We start from the raw sequence: 27,316 nt of genomic DNA, 5'->3' as shown, positions 1-27,316 counted from the left end.
AAGTGAACCATTCAGCTTTGCGTGGTGGACCAATAGGACTATGAGGGATGATGATAATAAAATTGTCTTTTAAGTCTTGAATTTTAGGACTGTTGCACAGCAATAGATTACTGCAGCACCTTTACATCGTGGAACTGACTGTTCTAACCATGGCTCAAAATCTCAACGTCACCCTGAAAGAGAGTCAAATTTGTTTACACGAAAATAAATTCTGGAAGGCAACCCACATTTTCGGCCAAAGCAGAAGACAGTCTGGGAGAAGAGACTGGGGGGACACTATCTTTCAGATAATGCATTATATTTCTGGATAGAAAGTTAAAAATACAGAAAATACTTAGAATTTTCAAACAGTCATGACAGCATTTCTTCATTTGAATATCTTTAACATCAGTAGAGGTAAAAATGACAACCACACAGATAACATTGGCAGCTGTCAGATTAGCAGAAAGTATAAAATTTGAAAACGCTTGTAGACCATGGAAACAGGCACAATTAGGCACTAGTCCTGGGAAACATAAACTGACACAAGTCTTCAGATGGGGGTGATGCCTACCAAAATTAAGAATTCACTCCCATGGAGCCAACAATCTCACTAAATGGAATTTGTCCAATAGCAGTGCATGCTCACATATAAAATGATTTGTATAAGTTCAGCGCAGTAGTAATTTCAAATTTTAACAAAAAAAAATGTTCAGTAGAGAAATAAAACAAAATGCTGTCATAACAGAATAAGAAACAAACAAACAAACAAAAAAAAACAGAATAAGAACCATCATTATGTACTTACGTAACAGAATCTCCAAAGTTGGAGGAGGGGCCGGATGAACAGTTTTAGAACAGTGTCCAATATGCTTGAGTTTTAGATTAATAATAGAACATTTCTAGGAGGACAAACATGGGGGACTTAGACTTCTCAATTTCAAAACTATTAAAGCTACAGCAGTCTGGTAATCAGTGGACTTTTTACTACAGCCCCACCGTCAAATTTTCTCCCAAACATCCCAGGAAATACAAAATTTTCATCCACTTTTTTTTTTTTTTTAAGATTTAGTTATTTATTTGAAAGAGAGAGAGGCAGAGGCAGAGAGACAGGTCTTCCATCCGTTTGTTCACTCCCCAGATGACTGCAATGGTCGGAGCTGCACCAATCCAAAGCCAGGAGCCAGGAACTTCGGGTCTCCCACGCAGGTGCAGGGGCCCAAGGACTTAAGCCATCTTCTACTGCTTTCCCAGGCCACAGCAGAGAGCTTGACTGGAAAAGGAGCAGCTGGGTCTTGAACCAGTGCCCAAATGGGATGCTGGCACCGCAGGCGAAGGATTAACCTGTGCCACAGCACCAGCCCCCCAAGTTTACTTTAAAACATTGATTTTTACACCTAAACTTACTAGTTGCTCTGGAAAAGTGATTTTCCAATTAAATTGGCTCAACTAGTTTTAGGACAAAATTTCTATTCTAGAATTTTCTTCCAGAGTAACCTAAAAATGTGATATCTTACCCAAATTTCCATAAATTGTGATTTTTTTTTGATAAGTCTTTTGCCAGATTATTCTTTGTGCAAATGGTTGGAAAATGTTTTTTAAAACTTAGCAACACTGTAAGATTTATTAGATGCCAATCTTTTTTTTTTTTTTTTGACAGGTAGTTAGAGAGAGAGAAAGGAATTTCTTCCATTGGTTCACCCCCCAAATGGCCGCCATGGCCAGCGCTGTGCCAATCTGAAGCCAGGAGCCAGGTGCTTCCTCCTGGTCTCCCATGCCGGTGCAGGGGCCCAAGCACTTGGGCCATCCTCCACTGCCCCCCTGGGCCACAGCAGAGAGCTGGACTAGAAGAGGAGCAACCGGGACTAGAACCCAGCACCCATATGGGATACTGGCGCCACAGGCGGAGGATTAACCAAGTGAGCCACAGCACCAGCCCCTAGATGCCAATCTTGTGCCACATTTTCTTCCAAAATGGCCCCCAAATATTATATTTTAAATCCAAATCCACTACAAAGTACAGTTTTTTGCACATTAGCCCCATGACAGTTTTTCTTTCAATGTAGGTTTCTTTGGATATAAGTCCCATGCAAATTTTTGTGTTCCAGAATGGCACAGAAAAATCCCCCAAATTTGACTGAAATATCATTTGGGGTCTTGAAATGTCATGTGGTACTACTTTTCTTTTAAAGTGACATAGAAAATACTTTATCCAAATTCACTAAATCATTGTGCGTGTGTGGAGGGGTGATTATTCACCATAATTTTTCCCCAAAGTGACACAGAAACGCAATTGTAAAATCTATTCATTCAAATTGTGAGGTTTTTATCTTCCACAATTTCAAAGGCAGTTTTCTCCCACCAAATAGCTAAGAAACGGGATTTTTAAAACTCAGTTGGGTATTTTGGATATAAATCTTATGCAAGATTATTCCAAAACTGGTCTGGAAATGTGGTTTGTTTTTCACCCAAGTGCTCATAAATCACAGGTGTGTGTCATTTTCAAGTCCTGACACAGTGAATTCCTCTTTAGACGAGGATACAATTTCACCGATGATTTATCGCTGTGAGAACAAACGCATACCGTACATCCCAGTATAATTTGTTCTCAGGATCCAAAAAATGGCCTCACTAAGGGAGATGATAATCCTGCATATACGTGAGGCTGAACATCTAGTCTAATGAGAGTCCTTTATATGCCGTTCACACGTAAAATCTGGTCTTTTATTTGAGGCTAAGATTTCTTTTTAACTTTAGGGCCTAGTATTTTTTCACATATTATTAATGTTTCTTCGATAGTATTCAACACCTAGTTCACTAAAGAACTTCTATATTAAAAATTAGACAAGAGAGGCTGCCACTGTGGTGCAGTAGGTTAACACCCTGGCCTGAAGTGCCAACATCCCATAGGGGTGCTGGTTCGAGACCCGGCTGCTCCACTTGTGATCCAGCTCTCTGCTGTAGCCTGGGAAAGCAGTAGAAGATGGCCCAATTCCTTGGGGCCTTGCACCTGTGTGGGAGACCCGGAAGAAGCTCTAGGCTCCTGGCTTCAGATCGGTGCAGCTCCGGCCTTGCAGTCAGTTGGGGAGTGAACCGGCGGATGGAAGACTTCCCTCCCTCCCTCTCTCTCTGTCTCTCTCTCTGTCTCTCTCTCTCTCTTCCTCTCTTCTCTCTGTGTAACTCTGACTTTCAAATAAATTAATTTTAAAAAAAATTAGAGAAGAATGTCTCCAGTTCTATGCCCATTTTTGTGACTTGAGAAGTGACATGCTTCTGATTGCTATTAATAGGATAAAACGGAGCCCCTGCCCCCAGGAGTGATGCCCCCAAAAATGTCAGAATAGGGAAGTCTTAAATTTTACCCCTCCACCAAAGCAATGAATAATCTGGCAAAAACTTAAGAACCAAACTTTTTGGAACTCGAAAAAGAACCCCAAATTTGAGTTTACATTAGTATTGGAAAAGTATTTCCCTTATATCCTTGCCTTCTGGTTGATTCCAGTTTAGAAGTATAAAGATCAAAACTAATTTAATGCAGGTGTTGGCCTAGCAGTTAAGATGCCCATGTGCCACATCTGAGTCCATGGGTTCAAACCCCAACTCCTGACTCCAGCTTCTTGCAAATGCAGATCCTGGGAGGCAGCAGTAGTGGCTCAAGTAATTGGGTTCCAGCCATCCATGTGAGAGTCTCAGCTCCTCTGTCTGGCCCAGCTCTGGCTGTTGTGGTCTTTTAGGTAGTCAGTCAGCAGAGGGGAGCTCTCCTCCACACCAAAATTAAAAAATAATAATTTTAATTGAAAGTAAATCAATGATTCTTCACTAAATAAAAAAAAAATGCTTAGAGATAAATGCAACATGCCAAAACTTAATGGGATTCAACAAAAGCAATGCCCAGAGGTTCATAGCTATAAATTCCTACACTAAAAAAGAAGAAAATTCTCAAAAAAGGAACCTAACCTATGGCCTTGAGAAACTACAAAATGAAAAGCAAGCTCAACATAAAGGAAGAAGGAAAAAAGTAATAAAGATTAGAGTGGAAATTATACAAACAAAGTAATGAAACCAAAGTTGGTTCTTTGAAAAGATCTATAAAATTGACAAATCTTTCTCAGTAGCCAGGATAAAGAGAGGAAACAAACGACTGAAATCAGAAACTAAAGGGGGCTGGTCATTACTACCAACATTATAGAAGTTAAAAGGATTAAAAGAGTATACCATGATTAACTGCAGGTCAGCACATTAGGTAGCATAGATGAAATGGACAAATTGCTGGAAATGTAAAAACACCAAAATTGAACATGAAAAAGTAGAAAATCTGAACTAGACCTTACAACCGTAAGGAGATTGCACCAGTAATCAACAGGTTCCCAACAAAGAAGAACACTGGACCAAATGGCTTCACTGGCAAGCTCTACCAAACAGTTAAAGAAAAATAAAACTTTTTGAACTCTTCTAAAATGTGGATGAGAAAAGAACACTTTCTCATTCATTCTGTGAGGCTAGTAATCACCTTGATAGCCAAGCCTGACAATATACAACTATAGACCAACATCCCTTGTGGAAACAGATGGAAAAATCCTCAACAAGATACCAGCAAACCAAATCCATCAGTGTATTAAATGGTGGTACATGGTATGTCCCTAATTCAGCTTAAGAAAACCAACACTGTATGATATGACACATTTATGGAATGAAGAGGAAAACCACATTCCATTGATATTTCATGAAGACACATGTTAGTGGTTGCCAGGGGCTAGGAGGACAGAAGAAGAAGAAGGTGAGTGCTTAATGGGTACTGGATTGGTTTGAGGTGATAAAAATGTTCTAGGACTACAAAGTAATAATGGTTGCAAAACATTATAAATGTGCTAAAAAAACCACTGAACTGTATACTTTAAAAATAAGTTAATTTTTTTTTAAAAAAAGGATTATTTATTTGAAAGGCAGAGTTTCAGAGAGAGAGAGGTCTTCCATCCACTGGATCACTCCCCAAATGACCACAACAGTCAGGACTAGGCTAGGCTGGAGCCAGGAGCCAGGAGCTTCCTCTGGGTCTCCCAAGTGAGTGGCAGGGGCCTATCCATTTGCCTTCCCAGGCACATTAGCAGGAGCTGTATCTGAAGTGGAGCAGCCAGGGCTTCAGCTGGTGCCTACATGGGATGCCAGTGCTGCACGCCACAGCTTTAACCCGCTGAGCCATAATGCCAGCCCACAAATGGTGATTTTTTTGTAATATGTGAATTTTACTTGAAATTAAAAAAAAAATTATCCAAATCCTATAAATGTGGACGAATAGAACAGCAATGCAAAACAAAATCTGCGGCCATGTATTACTTTTGTGGTGCTATAAAAATATCTGAGGATTAAAACTATCAATATAGAAAAGATTAAATATGGTGCCAGCGCTGTGCTGTAGCGGGTAAAGCTGCCACCTGCAGTGCTAGCATCCCATATAGGAACCAGTTCAAGTCCTGGCTGCCCCACTTCGAATCTGGCTCCCTGCTAATGGCTTAGGAAAGCATAGAAGATGGCCCAAGCCCTTGGGCCCATGCACCCATGTGGGAGACCCAAAAGAAGCTCCTGGCTCTCCTGGCTCCTGGCTTCGGATCAGCTCAGCCCTAGCCACTGTGGCCATTTGGGGAGTGAACCATGGATGGAAAATTTTCTCTCTCTCTCTCTCTCTAACCCTGTCTTTCAAATAAATAAATAAATGTTTTAAAAAAGGGAAAAGATTAAACATTCAGTAAACCCTAAATGGCAGCAAAAGCATGTCAATTGTTTCCTTAAGTTTCCTAAAATAAATTCTCTTTGGAAACAAACAAGTATGACAACTGGTTCTGACAACCAGGGCCCTTATTTATGGCTCACAACTAAGTCACATGAAATCCTTTAAATGAATATTTATTAACCCATTAAGTGTGGAAGTATCTACCTCAGGAGCAGATTTAGCCATCCCTCTGGTCAGCTAGCCAAAACGAGTGCCTGGTTTTCATGAAAATGTCTCCCAAGAGTCTCGAGGGCATTGTTTCTGGAACGCATGCATTCCTGCTCCCTGAGGAATACAGCCTTGTGCTCCACACCTCCATCTCCCAGACTGTCAATCCAGACTGTGGGCTGTGAGCTGCAGTGGAGTTGGTGCCCACATCCACTGTCTGAGGAAGGTGCCGCTGCTTCTCTTCTCCCTGAACCTCATGCAGTGACTCTGGGCCAACCCTGAAGGGAACCGTAAGGGAAGAGAATCGTGGGCAAGGTAGTTCAGGTAAGCTGAACCATCACGGGAAAATCACCAGACAGCAAGCCAGTGGGTCATGCTCTCTGGTGTCTCTGGACACCATCACCCACACACACTGCTGAGGAGGTGACCTGGAAGGAAGCCAGTGCCAACGCCTGTCTAGCCCCATGGGAGGCTTGTGTCCCAAGGACTCCGCACCCCTGTCCAACCTACAGCCAGGATGTAGTCTGGGGAAATAAACACGGGTACTGAGTGGTAAGTAGTAAGCACCTCAACAAGGTCTACTAGTTACTGTGCTGGATTAGTTATTCTAAATCAATACTCTATTATGGACTCCACCACCATTACCACCCAAGACTGAGGTAACTATGAAAGAAGGAATAAGTCAAAATTACACATTCCTGCAAGTTTATTCAAGGCTGATTTATCAACCAAAATCAAGCCAGGATAATGGGAATATTGATGAGTTCAACATACAAAAAAATTTAAATAAGCTCATTCTTTCTGTGCTAAGTTGGAGCCACTAACAAAAAGAGATACAGAAGTACGTGGTATGGTACTATTTGTCAGAAGGGGAAAGAATGTGCTTTGCACATTTGTATTTTATATACGCTGTATGTGTACATGCACAGGTAACATACATGGATATGTGAACCTGCTCCTGTGCCATCCCTGGAAAGATACAGTTGACACTGTTGTCACTGGTACCTCTTGGGAGGCAGTGGTGGCCATGGGACACAGATGGGAAGGACACTTCACGGCACAGTACTTGATGCATTTTACCTTTGAATCATGTGATTATTATCTATTGAAAAATAAAAACAATACCAAATTCCCCCAAATCCATCAATAAAGCATTAGCAAATATACACGAAGCTCTTCACAATTCACAGAATATTAGGAGCTGCCCATGTGGCACCAGTGGCTTATGCTGTCATATAATTTAAAAAAAAAATGAATCTCTTGAACTCCTTGCAACCTCAATCCTAACCTCAGGGAGACACTTCAGAAAGAAATGAATAAAGGCGGCCATGGAGCCCTCGGGTCTAATGGTCATCCAGGCTGAGTTTCCTGCGTTCGGTCATGTGGTCCTTGAGCCCTTGGCCAAACTTAGCAGCAAAGAGTGAGGTGACGAGGGCATCCCCAGTTTCCAGAGCCAGGTCATATGCAGTCTGGCCTCTTGTGTTCTTCTTTTGGATGCTTGCGTTGCATCTGCAAAGGAAATGGAGAAATGGAAGTGTGATGAGGGACTTGGACACATGACCTGCAGGGCCTGACTCTTCCTGCTGCAGAGGCCAGCGTGACCCCCTCCTGGTCCCACCTCCCAAACCTGTCTCCAAGAAGCCTCCTGAGACTTTAATTATCAGGCATGGCTCTATCCTGAGACTTTTAAGGGACTCTGTCATTTCTAAATGTTCAACTGCCAGTCCTGGCCACTGGAACCCTTTGCTGCACCAGAGTCCTACACATCCAACCATGTCTCATGGAGGCAACATTTTCATTTCAGGAAAGGTGCCCCAGGAACCATGGTGGGAACGTGGTGTTCATTCACAGGAACAGCAGCTCAGGAACCGGGGCCCCTCCAGGATCATTACAGGCCAGTGGGACGTAGCTGTGGCCCTCAGAAGGGTCCACCAGAGGCCAGGGAACATACCCCAGCAATGTGGCGATGCTCTCCCTTCCTGCCAGGCCAAGCAAAGCTGCTTCATGGAGAGCTGTATTTCGGAGCCTGTTTGAGGAGGGAAAAAAATTCCTGGATAAGTGAGAGAGGTGATCACAGGGCCTTGATTTTATTCACTGATCTATTTAGCTAACCTGGGAAAACCTCAAGTCTCCCCTCTCTGCCCATTCCTTTGGAGGAATACCGTGAAGGCGGGTGAGCAGTGGTACTAGATAGAAGGTGAAAAGTCTACGAACACGCTCGGTTTTTAGTGTGAGGAACTCACGGGGATCTGGTGTGGGGCAGCCCCTCAGCTGACATTCCCCACTGGGTCCAGAGATTCCACTCACCCAGTCCACTCCTCACTTCAGATATAAGTGGACAGCAAAGAATGCAGCACCCAACAGACAAGCCAAGATACACAACACAAGACACTTAAAATGAGTCACAAACCTAATTGGTATACCAAAGGGACAACAGAAATTTTTCCTGAGGTGAAGAAAGATGTAACTTTAAAATTTTTAAAAATTATTTATTTTTATATATTTGAAAGGCAGAGAGAGAGAGAGAGAGAGAGAGAGAGAGAGAGAGAGAGAGAGAGAGAAACCTCCTATCCAATGGTTCACTCCCAAAATGTGGAAGTCAGGAATCCAGAATCCAAGTATCTCCCAAATAAGTGGCAGGAACCCAACTACTTGCCTCAGTCGGAAGCTGGAATCTGGAGCAGAGTTGGGACTCAGGCACTCAGATATGAGATGTAGGTGCCCCAGATGGCAGCCTAATGACAATGCCAAACATTCGCCCCCAACACATGACTTTAATACTGGAAGGGCCAACTGGGAGAATGAAAAACAGCTCATCTAAACAAAATTCCACAGCATCAAAAAAAAAAAATTCTATAGCATCAAGGGTAAATGTTCCCTAGAAATTACAACCAACAAATAGGTCACAAATGCACAAATGTTCTGTAGAATTTAAATGGGCTATGCTGAACACTCAAAATCAAGAGTGAGGCTTTCTAAAACTTGGGAAAAAATGATCTCAAACACAGAAACTAGTACCAGTAAAATTATTAATCAAATTTGAAGGCAAAAGAAAGTCATTTTTAGGCATTCAAAGAATCAGAAAGTTTATTGTGACATACCCTTTCTGAAGAAGCTACTCAAGGCGATACTCAATGCCTGACAAAAGTCAAAGCCAAGAAGGGAGAAAAAATTGAACAAGAACTACAGGTAGATTCCAATGAAAACAAATTTCATGATAATCATTAAATCTGATAATCACTGAATGTGAATAGATATGTACTCCAAGAAGAATAGCTCTAAAAAGAACAGCAATGAAGACAAGAAGCCAGATGGATTTATGGATATGGTGAAGGCATATTCTTTTTCAAAACAGGAAAAACAAAGGGAATCAGCAAGTCTAGGAAACCCAAAGACAAAAAACAACAATTTACTTAGGCCTTATAAAAGAAAATAAATGTGACATTATTTTGAATAATTTATGGGATAGGAGAAGAATCTATTTGACATTACTACCAAGAAAATTCCATTTGAGTGGCCTGGGGCTAACAACCTTGAACACACAAAAAAGGAACATGTAATCACAGCACACCATTTGGTTCTGCAATAAAAAATATTTATGTAGCTATTATAATGTAATTGCCCTTTGGTGCTTTTCAACTGTTAGAATCAACCTATAGAAAAAGAATGGAAGTCTACATTATGTTAACACAAGTGAATTACCTGTGGTCAGCCTGTGATAACTAAGCACACACTAACAGAAGTTGTGAGGTGAAGGGGGAAGGAGAGGGACAGGGAAAGGTCAGGACCACTAATATCTTTGGTGTATGAGGCAGCCAAGAAATACTGTGGAAAGATGAAAGTCAGAGAAGTTTAGGCATATGGTTTATAGTTAGGACGATTATCCTAAAAGGAACTAAATATAGTAATAGAATGATCAGAACAGCAGAGTGGCAATGATCACCACCACAAAGCATTATACTTAAATGCTTTGTATTCTAAAAACAGAGTATACCTTAACACACAATGAAGTAGCACTGTTTTTATTACTAATAATGGTAACACAACTGTGCATAAATGAAGAAATTGACACAACATGATGAATATAGACCCCAAGAAAACTTGAAAAAGTAAATTGCAGCCATCAAAGCTTTACACTAACAGCCAATATTCTACTATAAAGCAAAGCTAAAAGAGAGGTAGTGTCTATTGATATAGCTGTCCTACTGGGTAGGAGCTTTTTAAAATACACATAGAAATATTAACAGGGGTATACAGTGGAGAGAAACACTAGAGAAAAGGTTGAAATAGAGAACAGAAGTCCCTTGGAGGCTTGGTACACACAGCAGCACGGCTTGCTGAACCAGACCTCGTCTCAGTAAGAATTGATATTGTCAGGGCCTGCACTGTGCTGCAGTGGGCTAAGCCTCCGCCTGTGGCACTGGCATCCCATATGGGTGCTGGTTTGAGTCCTGGCTGCTCCACTTCTCATCCAGCTCCCTGCTAATGGCCTGGGAAAAGCAGCCGAAGATGGCCCAAGTGCATGTGTCCCTGGCACCCACATAGGAGACCACGAAGAAGCTCTTGGCTCCTGGCTTTGGTCTGGCCCAGCCTCAACTGTTGGGGTCATCTGGGGAGTGAGCCAGCAGATAGAAGACTCTTTCTCTCTGTCTTTTCCTCTCTTCCTGTAGCTCTTTCAAATAAATAAATCTTTAAAGAAAATAGGGGCCAGCACGGTGGAATGATGGGTAAGGCCACTGCCTGCAGTGCCAGCATCCCATATGGGCACTGGTTCGAGTCCCAGATGCTCTACTTCCAATCCAGCTCTCTGCTATGGTCTGGGAGAGCAGTGGAGGATGGCCCAGGAGCTCAGGCCCCTGCACCCATGTGGGAGACCCGGAAGATCTGGCTTCTGGTTTCGGATTGGCCAAGCTCTGACCATTGCAGCCATTTGGGGAGTGAACCAGTGAATGGAAGGCTTCTCTCTCTCTCTCTCTCTCTCTCTCTCTCTCTCTCTCTCTGCCTCTCTGTAACTCTGCCTTCCAAATAAATCTTTAAAAAGAAAAAAAAGAAGCTGGCGCCACGGCTCACTTGGCTAATCTTGCACCTGCGTTGCCGGCACCCCGGATTCTAGTCCCAATTAGGGTGCGGGATTTTGTCACGGTTGCTCCTCTTCCAGTCCAGCTCTCTGCTGTGGCCCGGGAGTGCAGTGGAGGATGGCCCAAGTGCTTGGGGCCCTGCACCCGCATGGGAGACCAGGAGGAAGCACCTAGCTCCTGGCTTCAGATCGGCGCAGGCCGACCGTGGCGGCCATTTGGGTGGTGAACCAACAGAAGGAAGACCTTTCTCTCTGTCTCTCTCTCTCACTGTCTAACTCTGCTTGTCAAAAAAAAAAAAAGAAAAAAGAAAAAAGAAAAGCAAATAGAGAACAAGAGCCTCATAAGGCTGGAAGGTGTCACGAGGAAGTGCTGCGCCAAGACTGGGAAAGCAGCAGAAGCACCCACCGTGACGTGATGCCTCGTCATCCTGTTCACAGGTGGGGACATCAGAGCCTGAGGTCAGGAGGTGAACTCAGATGTAGCAGCCTTCTCCCCAGGGCTGTTAGCATCTGAAGACCCTGTGTTCACTCCATGGAGATACTTCCGAGGGGAAATCACTAGGGACTATCTCAGCATTGTTCTCAACAGAGCAGACATGATGAAAAGGGCTTAACACCTCAAGGGCCAGGGATCTGTGGCCACACAAAAGTTTAAATCAGTGATTTAACAAAATGTATCATCATTCATAAAAGCTACTAACTTAGGCAACTTATAGTCAACTTTTAAAATGTTGTTGCCAAGCTTTGGAAGACAGAGCCATTATTCCTTTTATTGAGACTGAAATAGTTGCCAGAGCTGTGGTGTAGTAGGCCAAGGCTTTGCCTGCAGCGCCGGCATCCTGTATGGGCATGGGTTCATGTCCCAGCTGCCCCTCTTCCAATCCAGCGCTCTGCTTATGACCTGGGAAAGCAGCAGAAGATGGCTTAAGTGCTTGGGCCCCTGCACCTGTGTGGGAGACCTGGAAGAAGCTCCTGGCTCCTGATTGGCTCAGCCCCAGTCATTGCAGCCATTCGGGGAGTGAACCAGCAGATGGAAGATTCTCTCTCTCTCTCCCTCTCTCTCTCTCTCCCCCTCTCTCTGTAACTCTATCACATAAATACATCTTTAAAAAAAATTAAAAAGACTGAAGTAGTTAACATGGCTCTAAAGTAGTTCAGCATGAGTAGAGTCCAGTGTGTGCAGGCTGAGTGTTGCCGCAGAGCCCCCTGAGCTGTAGGTGGCTGCCACACACTGCCCCGGCTCTGCCTTCAGTGTGTTCCACTCACGGTCCCCACTGCTGGTCCACGTCTGCTCCTCTCTGCACGAGGACCGGGACTGCTTCATGGTGCTTATTCACAACAGCCACAGCGATGGCGGGTCTGCCTTCATCGTCACTGCAGTTGGGATCTGCTCCCTACAGCACATGCAAAAAGACAAACTCGCCACGGAACTCTGCGCCCCACAGTGACCAGCCACCGCCCTACTGAGTGCAACAAACATCCTCTTAAGGAGATGATGAAGTTCAATTGAGTTAAGATCCAAGGAGGGTATTATGCAATGAGTTAATCTACTATGTGGGAAGCCCATATCCCTTATAAGAATGCCCAGCTGAGTCTTAGCTACTGTTTCAAACCCTGTTTCTTGCTAAAGTGCTTGAGAGGCAGCAGATGGTTCTTCAAGTACTGAGTCCCTGTCACCCGCGTGGGAACGCAGATTGAATTCTAGGCAACTGGCTTCAGCCTGGTTCAGCCCCAGCTATTGTGAGCATCTGGGGAATGAACCCAAAAATGGAAAATCTCTCTTTCTCTCTTGCTCTATCTCTGTTTTCTCTGTGTCAAAACTGTCTCTCAAATAAAATACATCTTTAAAAAACAATCAAAGGAGATGTAAAGCAGGAAGCTCAAACCCAACTTATAAGAGCCAGAGCTGCCAAGTGACCTGGGTGATAAAACCTCGTTCCCCACATCAGGAGAGGCAGATACCTGACAACCTTGCTTCTTTAGGAAGCCCAGCCTAAAGGTCTCATGTTCTCATGACCCAGGAACTCTATCCAGCCTCATACATATTATGTGGGCTCATATGTGCATGTCTGCTTATCTTCTTTGCTACAGAAAAGAGTAGTGTGGGTGTTTAGCATAGAGCTTAAGATGCTGGTTAAAACACCTACATCCCACATCTGAGCACCTGGATTCAACACCTGGCTCTGGCTCTGGGCCCCAGCTTCCTGCTAATGTAGACCCTGGGAGGCAGCAATGATTGCGTAAGTAGCTGGGTCCCTGCCACCCATACAAGAGACCTAGATTGAGTTCCTGGCTCCTAGCTTCAGCCTGGCTTAGTCCAGACATTTAGGAAATGAACCAGCAGATAGGAGTGTTCTCTCTCTCTCTCTCTGCCTCTCATATCAATTACAACTAAAAAAAACCAAGAAGCAATTAATGGGAAGCTTTTGATAAGCCATTCACTGCACTCTGTTTTTAACTAAAAGGCAGCAGGGTTTCACAACAGTGAACAAAGAGATGCAGGTGGGGCCCCGGCCTGACCGCTGCAGACGTGTTGTGGCCACACTTACTTCATCCAGCAGCTGTTCGATCACAGACACTCTTCCTTCCCCTCTGGGTCCCACTTCTGTCAGCAGGAACCTGTCTTCAGGCTGCAGGGTCACAGAACATGGTCATTTCTGCCACTTCAGTCCCAACACTCAGGCAAATGCTTCCCCCTCAAGGTTAGCAGCCTCATCACCGGCTCATCTCTGAGCCACGGGACTGGTGAGCTTGGGGATGTGTAGGTGTGAGGATGTGAGCACGGTCTTTAACAGCCAGCAGCATAAACGTCCACATCCAATGTCCATCTCGCTGGTTTCCAAATCCTCGCCTTGGACAAGGACCCCACATTGACACCGTCTTAGTTTATGAAGGACAAGGATGCAATGAGAAACTTCACAAAATCACAAAAACCCAGAAACTCCACACTAGTTTTTGAAAATGTCTAGGAAATGTAACCAAGCACATCCTAAAGTCCACATTGCACACTGTTCCAGGTCAGCCTCAAGATCACAGCAGAGCCCAGGTGTTCACCTGAGGAATGAGTGAATTCATAAGATCAACCCCTGGTTTAGGAAAAAAAAAAAAATCTCACTTATCATCAGAAATCTGAAGGATTTACCTTTCACATTTTCAAAATGCTGTAAAAACCCACTTTAAAGCTTCCTTTTTTTTTTTTTTTTTTTTTTTTTTTGACAGGCAGAGTAGACAGTGAGAGAGAGAGAAAGGTCCTCCTTTGCCATTGGTTCACCCTCCAATGGCCGCCGCGGCCAGTGCGCTGCGACCGGCGCACTGTGCTGATCTGAAGGCAGGAGCCAGGTGTTTCTCCTGGTCTCCCATGGGGTGCAAGACCCAAGGACTTGGGCCATCCTCCACTGCCTTCCCGGGCCATAGCAGAGAGCTGGCCTGGAAGAGGGGCAAACGGGACAGAATCCAGCACCCCAACCGGGACTAGAACCCGGTGTGCTGGTGCCGCTAGGTGGAGGATTAGCCTGTTAAGCCATGGCGCTGGCCTTAAAGCTTCCTTTCAAAGGCTGGAAGTGAGGGAAGCAGCATGGAGAGCAGGAGACATCTGGTGTCTGTACCACTGGATCCCAGGCCTCACTGTCAGGTGGTCCCAGGCCCACCTACCCTTCAGTGGCTCTCTGGGGAGTCCTGAGGATGACAAGGTAAAATAAGGACTCTGAGCCCCTCAGAAGATGATGTTGGGGGCCATCAGTGTAGCACAGGGGGTTAAACCACCACCTGCAATGCCAGCATCCCACATGGGCACTGGTTCCAGCCCAGCCACTCCATTTCCAATATAGCTCCCTGCTAATGGCCTGGGAAAGCAGCAGAGGATGGTCCAAGTGCACCTGCACCCATATGGGAGACCTGGATGGAGTTCCAGATTCATGGCTTCAGCCTGGCCCAGTTAGGGCTGTTGTGGCCATTTAGGGAGTGAACCAGTAGATGAAAGATTAGTCTTGGGCCGGCGCCGCGCCTCACTAGGCTAATCCTCTGCTTATGGATCTTCCATGAAACTCCACAAGGATTGTATTCTGGGAACTTCTGGACAGCTGAACACCTGGAGGTGCCTGGAGGGGGTGTAGCTGGAGAAGGGTCAGAGCTGCGTGCCCCTCCCAATGCTCTGTCCCATGCATCTCTCCATTTGGTGAACCTGTGTATCCTTGCTAACAGGTGAGGAAGCATTCTACAATGCTTCCCTGGGTTCTGTGAGTCATTCTAGCAAGGTAATAAACCCAAGGAGGCAGTAAGGGAGCCCTAAATCCAGATCTGAGGGGCCAGCACTGTGGTGTAGCAGGTAAAGCCGCTGCCTGCAGTGCCAGCATTCCCACATGGGCGCCAGTTCAAGATCCGGCTGCTCCACTTCCAATCCAGCTCTCTGCTATGACCTGGGAAAGCAGTAAAAGATGGCCCAAGTCCTTGGGCCCCTGCACCCACGTGGGAAGACCCAGAGGAGGCTCCTGGCTCCTGGCTTAAGATGGGTGCAGCGGCTGGCACTGCGGCTCAATAGGCTAATCCTCCGCCTGCGTTGCCGGCACCCCGGATTCTAGTCCCAGTTGGGGCGCTGGTTCTGTCCCGGTTGCCCCTCTTCTAGTCCAGCTCTCTGCTGTGGCCCAGGAGTGCAGTGGAGGATGGCCCAAGTGCTTGGGCCCTGCACCCACATGGGAGACCAGGAGGAAGCACCTGGCTCCTGGCTTCGGATTGGCACAGCACGCTGGCCGTAGCGGCCACTTGGGGGGTGAACCAGTGGAAAAAGGAAGACCTTTCTCTCTGACCCTCCCTCTCTCTCTGTAACTCTGCCTTCAAATAAAAAAAAAAGTTGAAGAAAAAGAAAAAAGAAAAGGGAAAAAAAAAAAGAAATGGAAGGGAGTGAGGGAAGAAGGGAGAGAGGAAGATGAAAGAAGAAAGATATTGGATCCTGGCTGCGTCTCCCCAGCCCACTAAGCCTCCATCTCTGATCACTGGCTTGGAACAAGTTACTCTAATCAGTAAGTCCCCAGGAGAGATCTTGGGGAGTGTCCCTGTTTATACTGAATTCCATTCCTTATGGGAAAATGTACTAAAATGTGAATGTCAGCTTCATTCAGTCCAAGATCTTTACGTCTTTTGTCCATGTTTTCTTTTCTTTCTTTATTTTTCTTTTCTTTTTTTTTTCTTTTTTTGACAGGCAGAGTTAGAGAGAGAGAGAGAGAGAGAGAGAGAGAGAGGTCTTCCATCCGCTGGTTCACTCCCCAACTGGCTGCAACAGCCGGAGCTGAGCAGATCCAAAGCCAGGAGCCAGGTGCTTCCTCCTGGTCTCCCATGCAGATGCAGGGCCCAAACACTTGGGCCATCCTCTACTGCCTTCCCGGGCCACAGCAGAGAGCTGGACTGGAAGAGGAGCAACCGGGACAGAATCTGGCACCCCAACTGGGACTAGAACCCGGGTGCCGGTGCCGCAGACAGAGGATTAGCCAAGTGAGCCGCAGCGCCGGCCGTCCATGTTTTATTTTCAATACCTAGAACTGCGCCTGGTTGGGGCCAGCGCTGTGGTATAGCGGGTAAAGCTCACCTGCAGCACCGGCATCCCCTGTGGGTGTCGGTTTGAGAACCGGCTGCTCTACTTTCCATCCAGCTCCCTGCTATAGCCTGGGAAAGCAGTGGAAGATGGCACAAGTGTTTGGGCCCCTGTACCCATGTGGAAGACTCGAAAGAAGCTCCTGGCTCCTGGCTTTGTATCGGCACAGCTCTGGCCATTGCAGCCAGTTGGGGAGTGAACCAGCAGATGGAAGTCCTCTCTCTCTGCCTCTCCTTTTGTCTCTGTGTAACTCTGACTTTCAAATAAATAAATCTTAAAAAACAAACAAGCTGTGGCCCGGGAAGGCAGTGGAGGATGGCCTAAGTGCTTGGGCCCTGCACCTGCTTGGGAGCCCAGGAGGAAGCACCTGGCTCCTGGCTTTGGATCGGCGCAGCACACTGGCCGTGGCGTCCATTTGGGGGGTGAACCAACAGAAGGAAGACCTTTCTCTCTAACTCTGCCTGTCAAAACAAACAACAAGCCCTATGACACTGGCAATACAGGGGATCCCAAGACTTTCTCCTGCCCCCTGCCCAAGGCCTACAGAGGGACTGCAGCCCACACAACCGTGCTGGGTACCCATGCTAGCCCCTGTGCTAATCCAACCAGACCTTCATTTGTCAAATGACCAGACAACCAAGGACCATCATGTAGTTGAAAGCAAACCAGAAACAAGAAAGCAGGGCTGGCATCTGGCACAACTGTTAAGACACCTCTTGGGACACCCATATCCCACATCCCAGTGCCTGGATTCAAGTCCTGCTTCTGCTCCCATTCATGGCCTTCCTGCTAGTGTGCACCCTGGGACACAGCAGACGACGACGGCTTTACGTAGTTGGATCCCTGACACCCACACGAGAGACCTGGGTTTAGTTTAGCCTGGCCGAGCCCTAACTACTGAGGGCATTTGGAGGATGAGCCAGTGCATGGGAGACACATTCTCTCTCTCTCTCTCTCTCAAATAAATAAAACAAATAAATAAATTTTTTTAAAAAACACATGAAAAAATGAGCAGACAAAACTGACCCAAGAGGAAACAGATGATTTGGCAAACTGCTGAGCTTTAAAATAATTCCAATTCAAAATCTTGAGATATTTTAAAGGATCCTCCCTCCATAAAACAGAAATATGCTCTTACAAAAAAAAAGTAACAGGACACGAGAAATGATTCTTCCATTTAAGGTGAAAACGAGACATTAAAATGACAGGTTGAAGACGACAGCTACGAGGGACCTGGCACCTACCGTAAGCTGCCGCCTCTTTTCAGGGAATGTTCTGGTCTTGAAGCTCCTTGCCCTCTTGATTTTCTCAGTGCTATCTGAGGCGCTCTGGCTGTAGTCACTCACTGAAACGACAGAGTCCAGGACCAAAGTGAGCTGCCCCTGCCCCCAGCCCCTGCCACCTGCAAGGAGCTCCTCCCTACTGCGCCCTGCTCCTCCAGAGGTCAGAGACATTTTGATCTGGCTCAGCTTTGAGCCTGGCGGGCGGGACGCCCGGAGCCACCCCTGCATCCAGGAGCCAGAGCTCGGGTGAGAAGGAAGCAGAGGGGACTTCAGCCTCCAGATGCAGCTCCCCATGTCCTGTGTGGGCCTCCCAAGTCCCGCCTGACCTCAGCCAGGGAAATAAAACGGTTGCAACACGAAGCACGATGCGTGACTGGGACGGCACATTTTAAAAGCCCCGGAAGGTTACAACTCACCCAAGCTGGATCTGCTGCCGTACAGCCTGTCACCACCCTCGGTGACACTGCTCAGGAAGTGGTCGCTGAAATTCACCGCCTTGTTGACATACAGGTTCTGGCCAATGGAGAAATTCAAGCGCTGTGAATGACGAGGCCGCTGTGGCCCAACAAAAACAGTCATGTGCTCCCCCACCTTTTTTTATTTTCTTTTAAAGATTTATTTATTTATTTATTTATTGACAGGCAGAGTGGATAGTGAGAGAGAGACAGAGAGAAAGGTCTTCCTTTTGCCGTTGGTTCACCCTCCAATGGCCGCTGCAGCCGGCACATCTCGCTGATCCGAAGCCAGGAGCCAGGTGCTTCTCCTGGTCTCCCATGCTGGTGCAGGGACCAAGGACTTGGTCCATCCTCCACTGCACTCCCGGGCCACAGCAGAGAGCTGGACGGGAAGAGGGCAACTGGGATAGAATTCGGCGCCCCAACCGGGACTAGAACCCAGGGTGCCGGGGCCGCAAGGCGGAGGATTAGGCTGTTAAGCCACGGTGCCGGGCCTATTTATTTATTTGAAAGGCAGAGTTAGAGAGAGAGAGAGAGAGAGAGAGAATATCTTCCGTCTGCTGTGGCACTCCTCAAGTAACGGCAATGGCTGTGGCTTGTTTAGGCCGAAGCCAGGAGCCCAGAACTTCATCCAGGTCTCCCACCTGGGTACAGGGACCCAAGCACCTGGGCCATCTTCCACTGCTTTCCCAGGAGCATTAGCAGGGAGCTGGATCGGAAGTGGAGCAGCTAGGACCCAAACCAGCACTCATATGGGATGCTGGCCTTGCAGGGGATGGCTTTACCCACTGCACCACAGCACCGGGGGCAGGTAAGGTGGTGGGGTAGGCTTCAGACCATTTCTATGGAAATGTGCTCCATCCCCACTGAAATCCCTCCAGAGCCTTGGGATTACTGTGGGGCCACACTCTGTCACCCTCCAGCTCAGTGACCTTGGAAGAAGCAAGCTACTGCTCTTGAACTTCAGCTTCTTCACTTACAATGTGGAAACAGTCTGACCTACACCTCAAAAGGATGTTATGAAAATACAAATGAGGTCACGTGGGTGTCTACGGAATGAGGCTGGACACGAAGGCCAGACATGGAAGTCTGCGGCCACCTGCCCATTCCTCAGCCCAGCATCCTGCCCAGCTCTCTCGTGTGGCAAGGAAGCACTGCTGCTCCCTGAGCACTACAGCCTGCGGGCTCAGAGAAGACATCCCGACCTGCGGCAACTCTCCCACTTCTGCTTGATAGGGTGGGTGTCTTGCAGAGGCTCTGGGTGGCCTGCCCCGTTCCCTCTAACCAGCCAGGAGACCCATATAGCTGCTGAGGCCGCTGCTGAGAGCTCAGAGCTGACGCTGCCTTCCAGGGAGGTGTCCCTGGAAGATGGGCACTGCCTTGCCCTAGAGGTTATGCCCCTCCCATCTTTGCCTCAATCTGGGACAACTTTGTGGCGTGATTCATGTCCCAGCGTACTCTGTGGGTCAAGCTAAGTCAGATTTTACTTTCATTGATGTTGGGTGTGTATGTATGTGTGTTTTAAGAATTATTTATTTATTTGAAAGGCACAGTTATAGAGAGAGAGGAAGAGACAGAGAGAGATCAATCTTCCATCTGTTGGTTCACTCCCCAAACAGCTGCAATAGCCGGGTCTTGGCTAGGATGAAGCCAGGAGCAAGGAACTCCATTGGGGCCTCCCACGTGGGTAGTAGGGCCCCAAGCACTTGGGCCACCTTCTGCTACTTTCCCAGGTGCATTAGCAGGGAGCTGGATGGGAAGTGGAGCAGCCAGGACATGAACTGGTGCGCCCACATGGGATGCTGGTGTTGCAGGCCATGGCTAAACCCTCTGCACCATGACGCTGGTCCCTCACTTTTACTTCTGACTACCTGTTCTTTTAGTCCCTTCCCCTGCTACCCCATTTCCCTCCTTCCCCGCCCCTGAAGAACCTCCCTGACCCAAGCTCTGCTCTAGCTACACCACCACGAACACAGCATTTACTGTTTTACCTGGTTTCAAAGCACTTTGATGTGCATTAGCCCGTCTGATACTCTCGGCCTCCTCCCGAGTCAGGCGGGGCCCATGTTTCTCTCCTAATATTGCTAACACCACTGGTTCCCTGCAGGGCACAGGCCAGGGACTAATCAATGTTAGTTCCTCTCCTCTTCTTTGCCTTCTTTGCCCATCTTCTCAATGCATTAATTATTCATCTATATCTTCTGACTTGTGCAATGCAACTAAAGCCGCTAACCTAAAGTCTGTCACACACTTGCAGGCTCAGTGGCAATGCCCCAACCATCATATTAGAAGCAGCATAAAGAGAGACATGGCCACAAAGTTTGGTTTATTTTAAATAAAACAAGCAGGTCAAAGTACATATCAGCAGACATTTTTGTCAGTCTTTCCCCAAATCAGTTATGTCACAGACATGCCATCCATAGAGTATGAACAAACCTGAGAACCACAGGACCAAGGGTGGCTGGTAATTCCTGTTCTTATCGTATCTGTACCTGAAATCTGACTTCTCTGAGGTTTAGCTCAATTATGTATGAATTTACTATGAAATTACTTGACCTGCAGTCAAGCTGCTTAATGTTTGAAACTTCTCCTTTTGAGACTTCTATAGAGGCATTTCGATAAATTGTATGTCATAATTTACTGGTTCCATCAATAATTATCAAATGAGTACTTGCTGAAAATTCACTTACCTTGTTTGAGACTTGAATATAATTCAGTCTGATGCTGACTTCACAACCATCTTCATGGACAGTAGCAGAGATAAGCTTTTAAAAGAGTTTTAAAGATAATTCACAACCATGGATATGGGACTCATTGACTGAACATAGCCTAGGAATTCTGAGAAGTTAAACTACAAATTTAATCAAATATTTAACTGACACAAAAGAAGTTATGAAAAGAGAAACAGAGGGAAAAAAAACTTGATAAGTATAAAACAAAGAGCAAAATGACAGATCCAAACCCAGATACAACTCCATTAAATATAAATGAACTAAATATTCTAATCAGGGGGCAGAGGCTATTGGACTAGATAAGAAGGCAAGTTCTAAATTTATACTTTGTTCAAGAGACACACTCTAATCAAACCACATGGCTGGAACCCAGCACAATTTGGAAAAGGTATCCTGCTGGGTGGGTAGGGTGAAGGTCTCGGCACTTTGGGGATAAGTGTCACAGTTGAGCAGCTTCCTTTGTAAGTAGGGGGAGGGATTTAGATTCAGCCAAGGGGAAATAAATGTTTTCAGTGAAAGTCAGATAGAAAATGTTTAGGTCTTGTGGGCCATATGTTCTCTGTCACAAATGCTTAGGATTGCTATTGCAGCACAAAGCAGCCACAGAAAATAAATAAGCGAATGGGTACAGCTGTGGCCTAATAAAGCTTTTCTTATGAAATCAGGCAGCAGGTCAGGTTTGTACCTCAGGCTACAGTGTGTAGACCTCCCGATTAGGTCAAGGAATTTATAAACTAACAGTAAGGAGTATCAAGAAAAGGAGATGGTTTTAATGTTGGTTTATGGAGTGGATGGTCTGATTTTAAAAGGCTCCTTCTAATCTTGTGACAAACAGAGGATAGGTCCTCTTGCAGAGTTATCTCGATAATGGTGGTGTGGTGCCAAAGGGTGGGCAGAGGGCTTGGGTTCCAAATCCTGAATCTCCTGCGACCCAGCAGTGTCATCTTGGGCAGGATACCAAACCTATCTGAGCCCCAGTTTTCCTGGGTGTCAGATAAGGCTGTTCTGATTATCTGTTACAATGTGAAAAAGCACCTAGATTGTACTGGCATTAAACAGCCACTTTATTATGCTCATGGATTCAGTCAGGACAGAGTACAGACAGTTTGTCTCTACTCCCCAAGTTGAGGTCTCAGCTGGGAAGACCCCAATGGCTACAGGTGGCAGGACTTGGTGGGGGGAGGGGCTAGAATGATCCAAAGTGAGGTCACTCATTTGGCTCCTGAGCTGGGATGACTCGGGGACTGGCTTCCTGTGGGGCAACAGACTGGTGCACCTGTGGCCATGGTGGCTTGGGCTTCTCACAAAGGGTGGCTGGGCTCCAACAAGGAGGTGAGCATGTCAAGCAAGAGGAAGCCACATAACCTTATGTGACCAAGTCTTGGAAGTCCTTTAGCATCACTTTCAACATATACTCAGCCAGTCACAAGCTCACCCAGATTCAAGGAAAGGGGACATAATTTCCTCTATTTGTGGAGAGGACTATCAAAGAATCTGTGGCCATTTAAAAAAATACTCCTTCTGTGTAGTGTTGTTATGAGAACTACAGTGATGATATTGAGTACACCCTTAAATGGTAACTCTCATGAATGCTGTTGTGTTACATATCAACAGTGTATGAAGTAAATGCACAATTTGGATGGATGGAACTGTTCTGGGCTTTGAGCTCTACTCATCAGAATTTCCACAACACGTGACACCTATGCACGAGACATTCACAACCTTATTGTCCTGGGTCAGGTGCCTCAGAAGGAGACCCAGAGACAATTCTCGTGTGCAAATGATTTACTGGGGAAGAACTCACAGGGAAGAAGAGTAAGGAAATGTGGGAAGAAGGCAATGGAGGAAAAGGAGCCAAGCAAGGGGCGGTGTCAGGCGGCAGCCACAGCCTGAGCTCACGGAAGCCCCGGCGGCCAAGTCTCGGCTTACCCACCTTTCCCATCCTGGGTTCTGCAATCAAGGCCCGGAATTCAGGGTTGTTCTGAGCATAAGACCTCAGGTGGGCAGAGATGTGATCCACCTGTTTTCTCCAGTATCCTAAAAAAAAAAAAAAAAAAAAAAAAAAAAAAAAAAAAAAAACCAGCCATAGGGATAATTCTTCTGCAGCTAAGAAAGACAGGTGATAGCATGGGACACACGTTCTCAGGGAGGTTATTTTCCTTTGCCAAACACCACGATGGTTTTTCCTTACTAATCCTCAGCTGTGTACTGGAGTAAGTTCCATTTCCCCGCTCCGGGCTTCTTGTTACATCTGGCTTCTTTTGAGACACAGAAAATCTTTTCGTCTTCTATTATTTGATCCCACACATAACTTACAGAATTTTTTCCTTCTTCTTTTTCCCCCAAAGTATTTTAAATATACAGTTTGAGTTTTGCCAGATAATACACATCTCAATTTGTGGAGAGAATATTTCCATCACTCCGAAAAGTTTCTTTGTGCCTCTTTTCTGTCTACACAAGGTTTAAAACACATGTGAATTGGCTGGCACAATTTAAATAACGTAGGAGGTTTCACACGAGCCAGGGTGTCTGGTGTCCCACGTGCAGGTGGAAGGTGCACTGCCTGGGCCCAGCTACCTGCCTTAACTTCATCACTGCCCTGTGCTCACTTGTCTGCAAACTCTCATCCCAGTATTTTCCATCTGAGTTGGTTGAATATACAGATATACCAAGGGCCAACTGTATGAAGGAATAAATTAACAAAAATATAAAAATGTACACCCTGAAGCCTGCATGACTGAAAGAAATTAAAGAACATCTAAACAAATGGAAGGATATTTGATGTTCATTAATTGAAAGATTTAGAATTATTAATACGGCAATACTTGCCAAAAGGCCCACAGATTCAACACAATCGCTGTTAGAATCCCAGATGGATTCTTTGTAGAAATTATCGAGCTGATCCTAAAATACATATGGCAACTCAAAGACCCAGAATAGCCAAAATATCCTTGAAAAAGAAGAATGAAGGAAGAAGACTCTCACTTCCCAGTCTCAAGGCACTCTACAGAGTAACAGTAATCACAGTGTGGTTCTAGCCTAAGGACAGACCTGTGAATTAATGAAATAGGTGAATTAATGAAATAGAGCTGAAGTTTAGAAAGAATTCAAGATATTTATGTTGAACTGATTTTTCATCAAGGATGCAAAGAGCATTCGGGGGGATGAAACATCTCTTCAATAAACGTTATTGGGACAAGTGCACAGCCCCATGCAAAAGAATGGAGTGTGACTCTGACTTCACACGTTACACAAAAATTAACTCAAAATGGATCAAAGACACACATGTGAGAACTAGAACTACAAAACTCATAGAATGAAAGGTAGCGATAAATATTTGTGATCTGGATTTGGTAATGGATTCTTAGGTAGAACCAAAAACATGAGCAACAAAAGAAAAATCAGGTAAATTGGACTTAATCAAAATTTAAAATCTTTTAGCTTCACAGGATACATCAAGAAGGTTCAAAGACAACTTACAGAATGGTAGGAAGTATGTGTAAGTCATATATCTGGTCAGAGTCGAGTTTCTAGAATATGTGAAGCACTCTTACATCTCAACAATAAAGACAACTGTCAAATTTAAAAATGGGTAAAATAAAAAATAAAAGTAAAAATGGGTGGGGCCGGTGCTGTGGCACATCGGGTTAATGTCCTGGCCTGAAGTGCCAGCATCCCATATGGGCGCTGGTTCTCGTCCCGGCTGCTCCTCTTCCGATTCAGCTCTCTGCTATGGCCTGGGAAAGTAGTAGAAGATGGCCCAAGTCCTTGGGCCCCTGCACCCACATGGGAGACCTGGAAGAAGCTCCTGGCTCCTGGCTTCGGATAGGCACAGCTCTGGCTGTTGTGGCCAATTGGGGAGTGAACCAGCGTATGGAAGACCTCTCTTCTCTCTCTGCCTCTCCTTTTGTCTCTGTGTAACTCTGACTTTCAAATAAATAAATAAATCTTTAAAAAAAAAAAAGTAAAAATGGGTAAGGATTTGACAGATCTTTCTCCAAAAAATAAATGGCCAACAGCACATGTAACTATGCTCAACATCATTAGCCACTAGGGAAATGCTAGCCAAAACTACAATGAGATACCACTTCACACCAACCAGTATGCCTGTGATGACAGAAGTCACATACCAACAAATGCTGACAAAGAAGTAGAGAAATCAGAACCCTGATACCCTGGTGGTCAGAATGTCAATGAGTGCAGCCACGTTGGAAAGTGGTCTGGCAGCTCGTTAAAAAGCTAAACAGGATGTTACCATCGGACCCGGCAACCATAGTTTTATATATAAATCAGAGAGATGAGAACATACGTCCACTGAAAAAGAAACGTTCACAGCATTGTTGTTCATAACAGCCAAATGGTGAGCAGAACTCAAATGTTTATCAGCTGGTGAATGGATACACAAAACTACATGTCAGTATACTCACAACAATAGACTGTTATTCAGAATGAAGTACGGAAATTGCCATAGCATAGCAAAACCTGAAAAACATTATCCTAAGTGAAAGAAGGCAGGCACAAAAGACCATGCATTGTGCAATTTCATTTATGAAGCATCTGGAATGGGCAAACCCATAAAGATAGCGAGTGGGTGAGGGGCTGCCAGGCCCTTCCCTGGGAGATGAGGTGCAGGGAGTGATGGCTGAGGAGAGCACAGAGCTCACTTTTGGGGTGATGGAAATGTTATGGAAACTGTGCTGTTGGGACAATACTGTCAATGCAATGCACGGATCACTTAAAAACGGTCACTTCGTGTTACGTGAACGGTACCACAATAAAAAAGAGCCACTGGCAAGGTGGCAGTAATGAAGCAGACTAACCACATGCCCCCCATGGGAGAAGAAACCCACATGTGCCGTGCCATGGACCACATGGGGCTGCGATTACAAGGGAGTACCTAAACTTGAAGGAAGAGCTACCATCCCCACAGAAGCAGCGAGAGTTTGCCTCTGACCAGCAGAAAAGCATCACTTCCTCCTCACCTCTGCCCGGGCTGACGGCGGTGAGCAGAGGTTTGTGGTCGCTCATCTTCTCCTGCGTCTGCTGTAAAGAAGCCAGTTCCTGTTCCTTTTTGGCTAGTAGCTTGCTGGATGGGTAGAACAGGCCAACGGTCTGCGTGCCTACGTCCTTCTTGCTCCCAGCATCAGACGTGGGCAAAGGAACACTGAGGGACTGCCAGGCAGCTCGGGCCTGTGGGTGAGGCAGAAAACATTAAAAAAAAAAAATCAGAAGACAATGAATCCTTCATCTTACTCAATGAAAGCTATTTAAATTAGAATGAGGCTGGTTAATCCTCCGCCTGCGGCGCTGGCACACCGGGTTCTAGTTCCAGTTGGGGCGCCGGATTCTATCCCGGTTGCCCCTCTTCCAGGCCAGTTCTCTGCTGGGGCCCGGGAGTGCAGTGGAGGATGGCCCAAGTGCTTGGGCCCTGCACCCGCATGGGAGACCAGGAGAAGCTCCTGGCTCCTGGCTTTGGATCAGTGAGATGCGCCGGCCTCAGCGGCCATTGGAGGGTGAACCAACTGCAAAAAGGAACACCTTTCTTTCTGTCTCTCTCTCTCACTATCCACTCTGCCTGTCAAAAAAAAAAAAAAAAATTAGAATGAGAAGTATCTTCCCCCTCCCAACAAAAAAAAAAGCATGGACTTTGAACTGAAACGGGTTTTCCAGTTCTTGTCCCATCTTCCTTGCTTCTCTCTTCCCTGGCAACTCAGGATCCATGAAACAGCCCCATCCACTCAGCCCTCTATTGACTCAAATTCAGCACATCCGGGATGCTTCCTGCTGTGCCTGAGGCCTGGAAGACAGCCATCCTCTCAGCTTTACAACCCAATGGAGCACAGAATCCACGGCTTGCCCACCTTCAACTACTGGCACCAACATTCTCTCTGATACACCGTCTGGCGTCAGGACCTGGGGACCTGAGAGGACCAACCACGTGAGGTTCTGAGGGCTAACCACTGCATCCTGTCTAAAGGGGCAGCACTCACATGGTGGACGGCACATGTTCGCATACTGGCATACGCATACTACATGTTCTGGTAGAGGACAGAGAATGTCTAACACGATCGCTACGCTGCAGTCACGTTCCGACAGGTGGCAGTCGAGAGTTCTGAGAGGAGACCTTTGTTTCATTTGCGCAGAGGCAGCACAGGGGGCAGCGGCAGTCCCAGGAGCCGGTGTCTCAGCGTACATTAAGGAAGTCATAAACTCCCTGCAGCTGCATGCCGAGGGCGGGGTGTGTGTGCCTTCTCTCTAGCACTTCTCAGCC

The 27,316-nt window shown here is 46.1% G+C and overlaps 1 protein-coding gene across 3 annotated transcripts in view; it reads right to left on the bottom strand.

Moving 5' to 3' along the window:
• Positions 1–6,618: 6,618 nt before the first annotated feature.
• Positions 6,619–27,316, bottom strand: part of DZANK1 (double zinc ribbon and ankyrin repeat domains 1) — a 62,130-nt gene continuing 41,432 nt past the window's right edge. For all 3 annotated transcript variants that reach the window (XM_062202261.1, XM_062202260.1, XM_062202263.1), the window contains exons 13-21: positions 26,028–26,235; positions 22,979–23,082; positions 21,004–21,078; positions 18,275–18,371; positions 17,820–17,920; positions 13,541–13,621; positions 12,258–12,385; positions 7,866–7,940; positions 6,619–7,423 (exon numbers count right to left, since the gene is read on the bottom strand). In XM_062202261.1, coding sequence (XP_062058245.1) covers positions 7,258–7,423; positions 7,866–7,940; positions 12,258–12,385; positions 13,541–13,621; positions 17,820–17,920; positions 18,275–18,371; positions 21,004–21,078; positions 22,979–23,082; positions 26,028–26,235 — 1,035 coding nt within the window. In that variant the 3' untranslated portion in view covers positions 6,619–7,257. The remainder of the gene's footprint in view (positions 7,424–7,865; positions 7,941–12,257; positions 12,386–13,540; positions 13,622–17,819; positions 17,921–18,274; positions 18,372–21,003; positions 21,079–22,978; positions 23,083–26,027; positions 26,236–27,316) is intronic.

The sequence above is a fragment of the Lepus europaeus genome, chromosome 10 (genome assembly GCF_033115175.1).
Source record: "Lepus europaeus isolate LE1 chromosome 10, mLepTim1.pri, whole genome shotgun sequence".
In the NCBI taxonomy this organism is placed as follows: Eukaryota; Metazoa; Chordata; class Mammalia; order Lagomorpha; family Leporidae; genus Lepus; species Lepus europaeus.
Note: the sequence above shows the minus strand (reverse complement) of the source record. Positions and strands in the feature narration are given on the sequence as shown.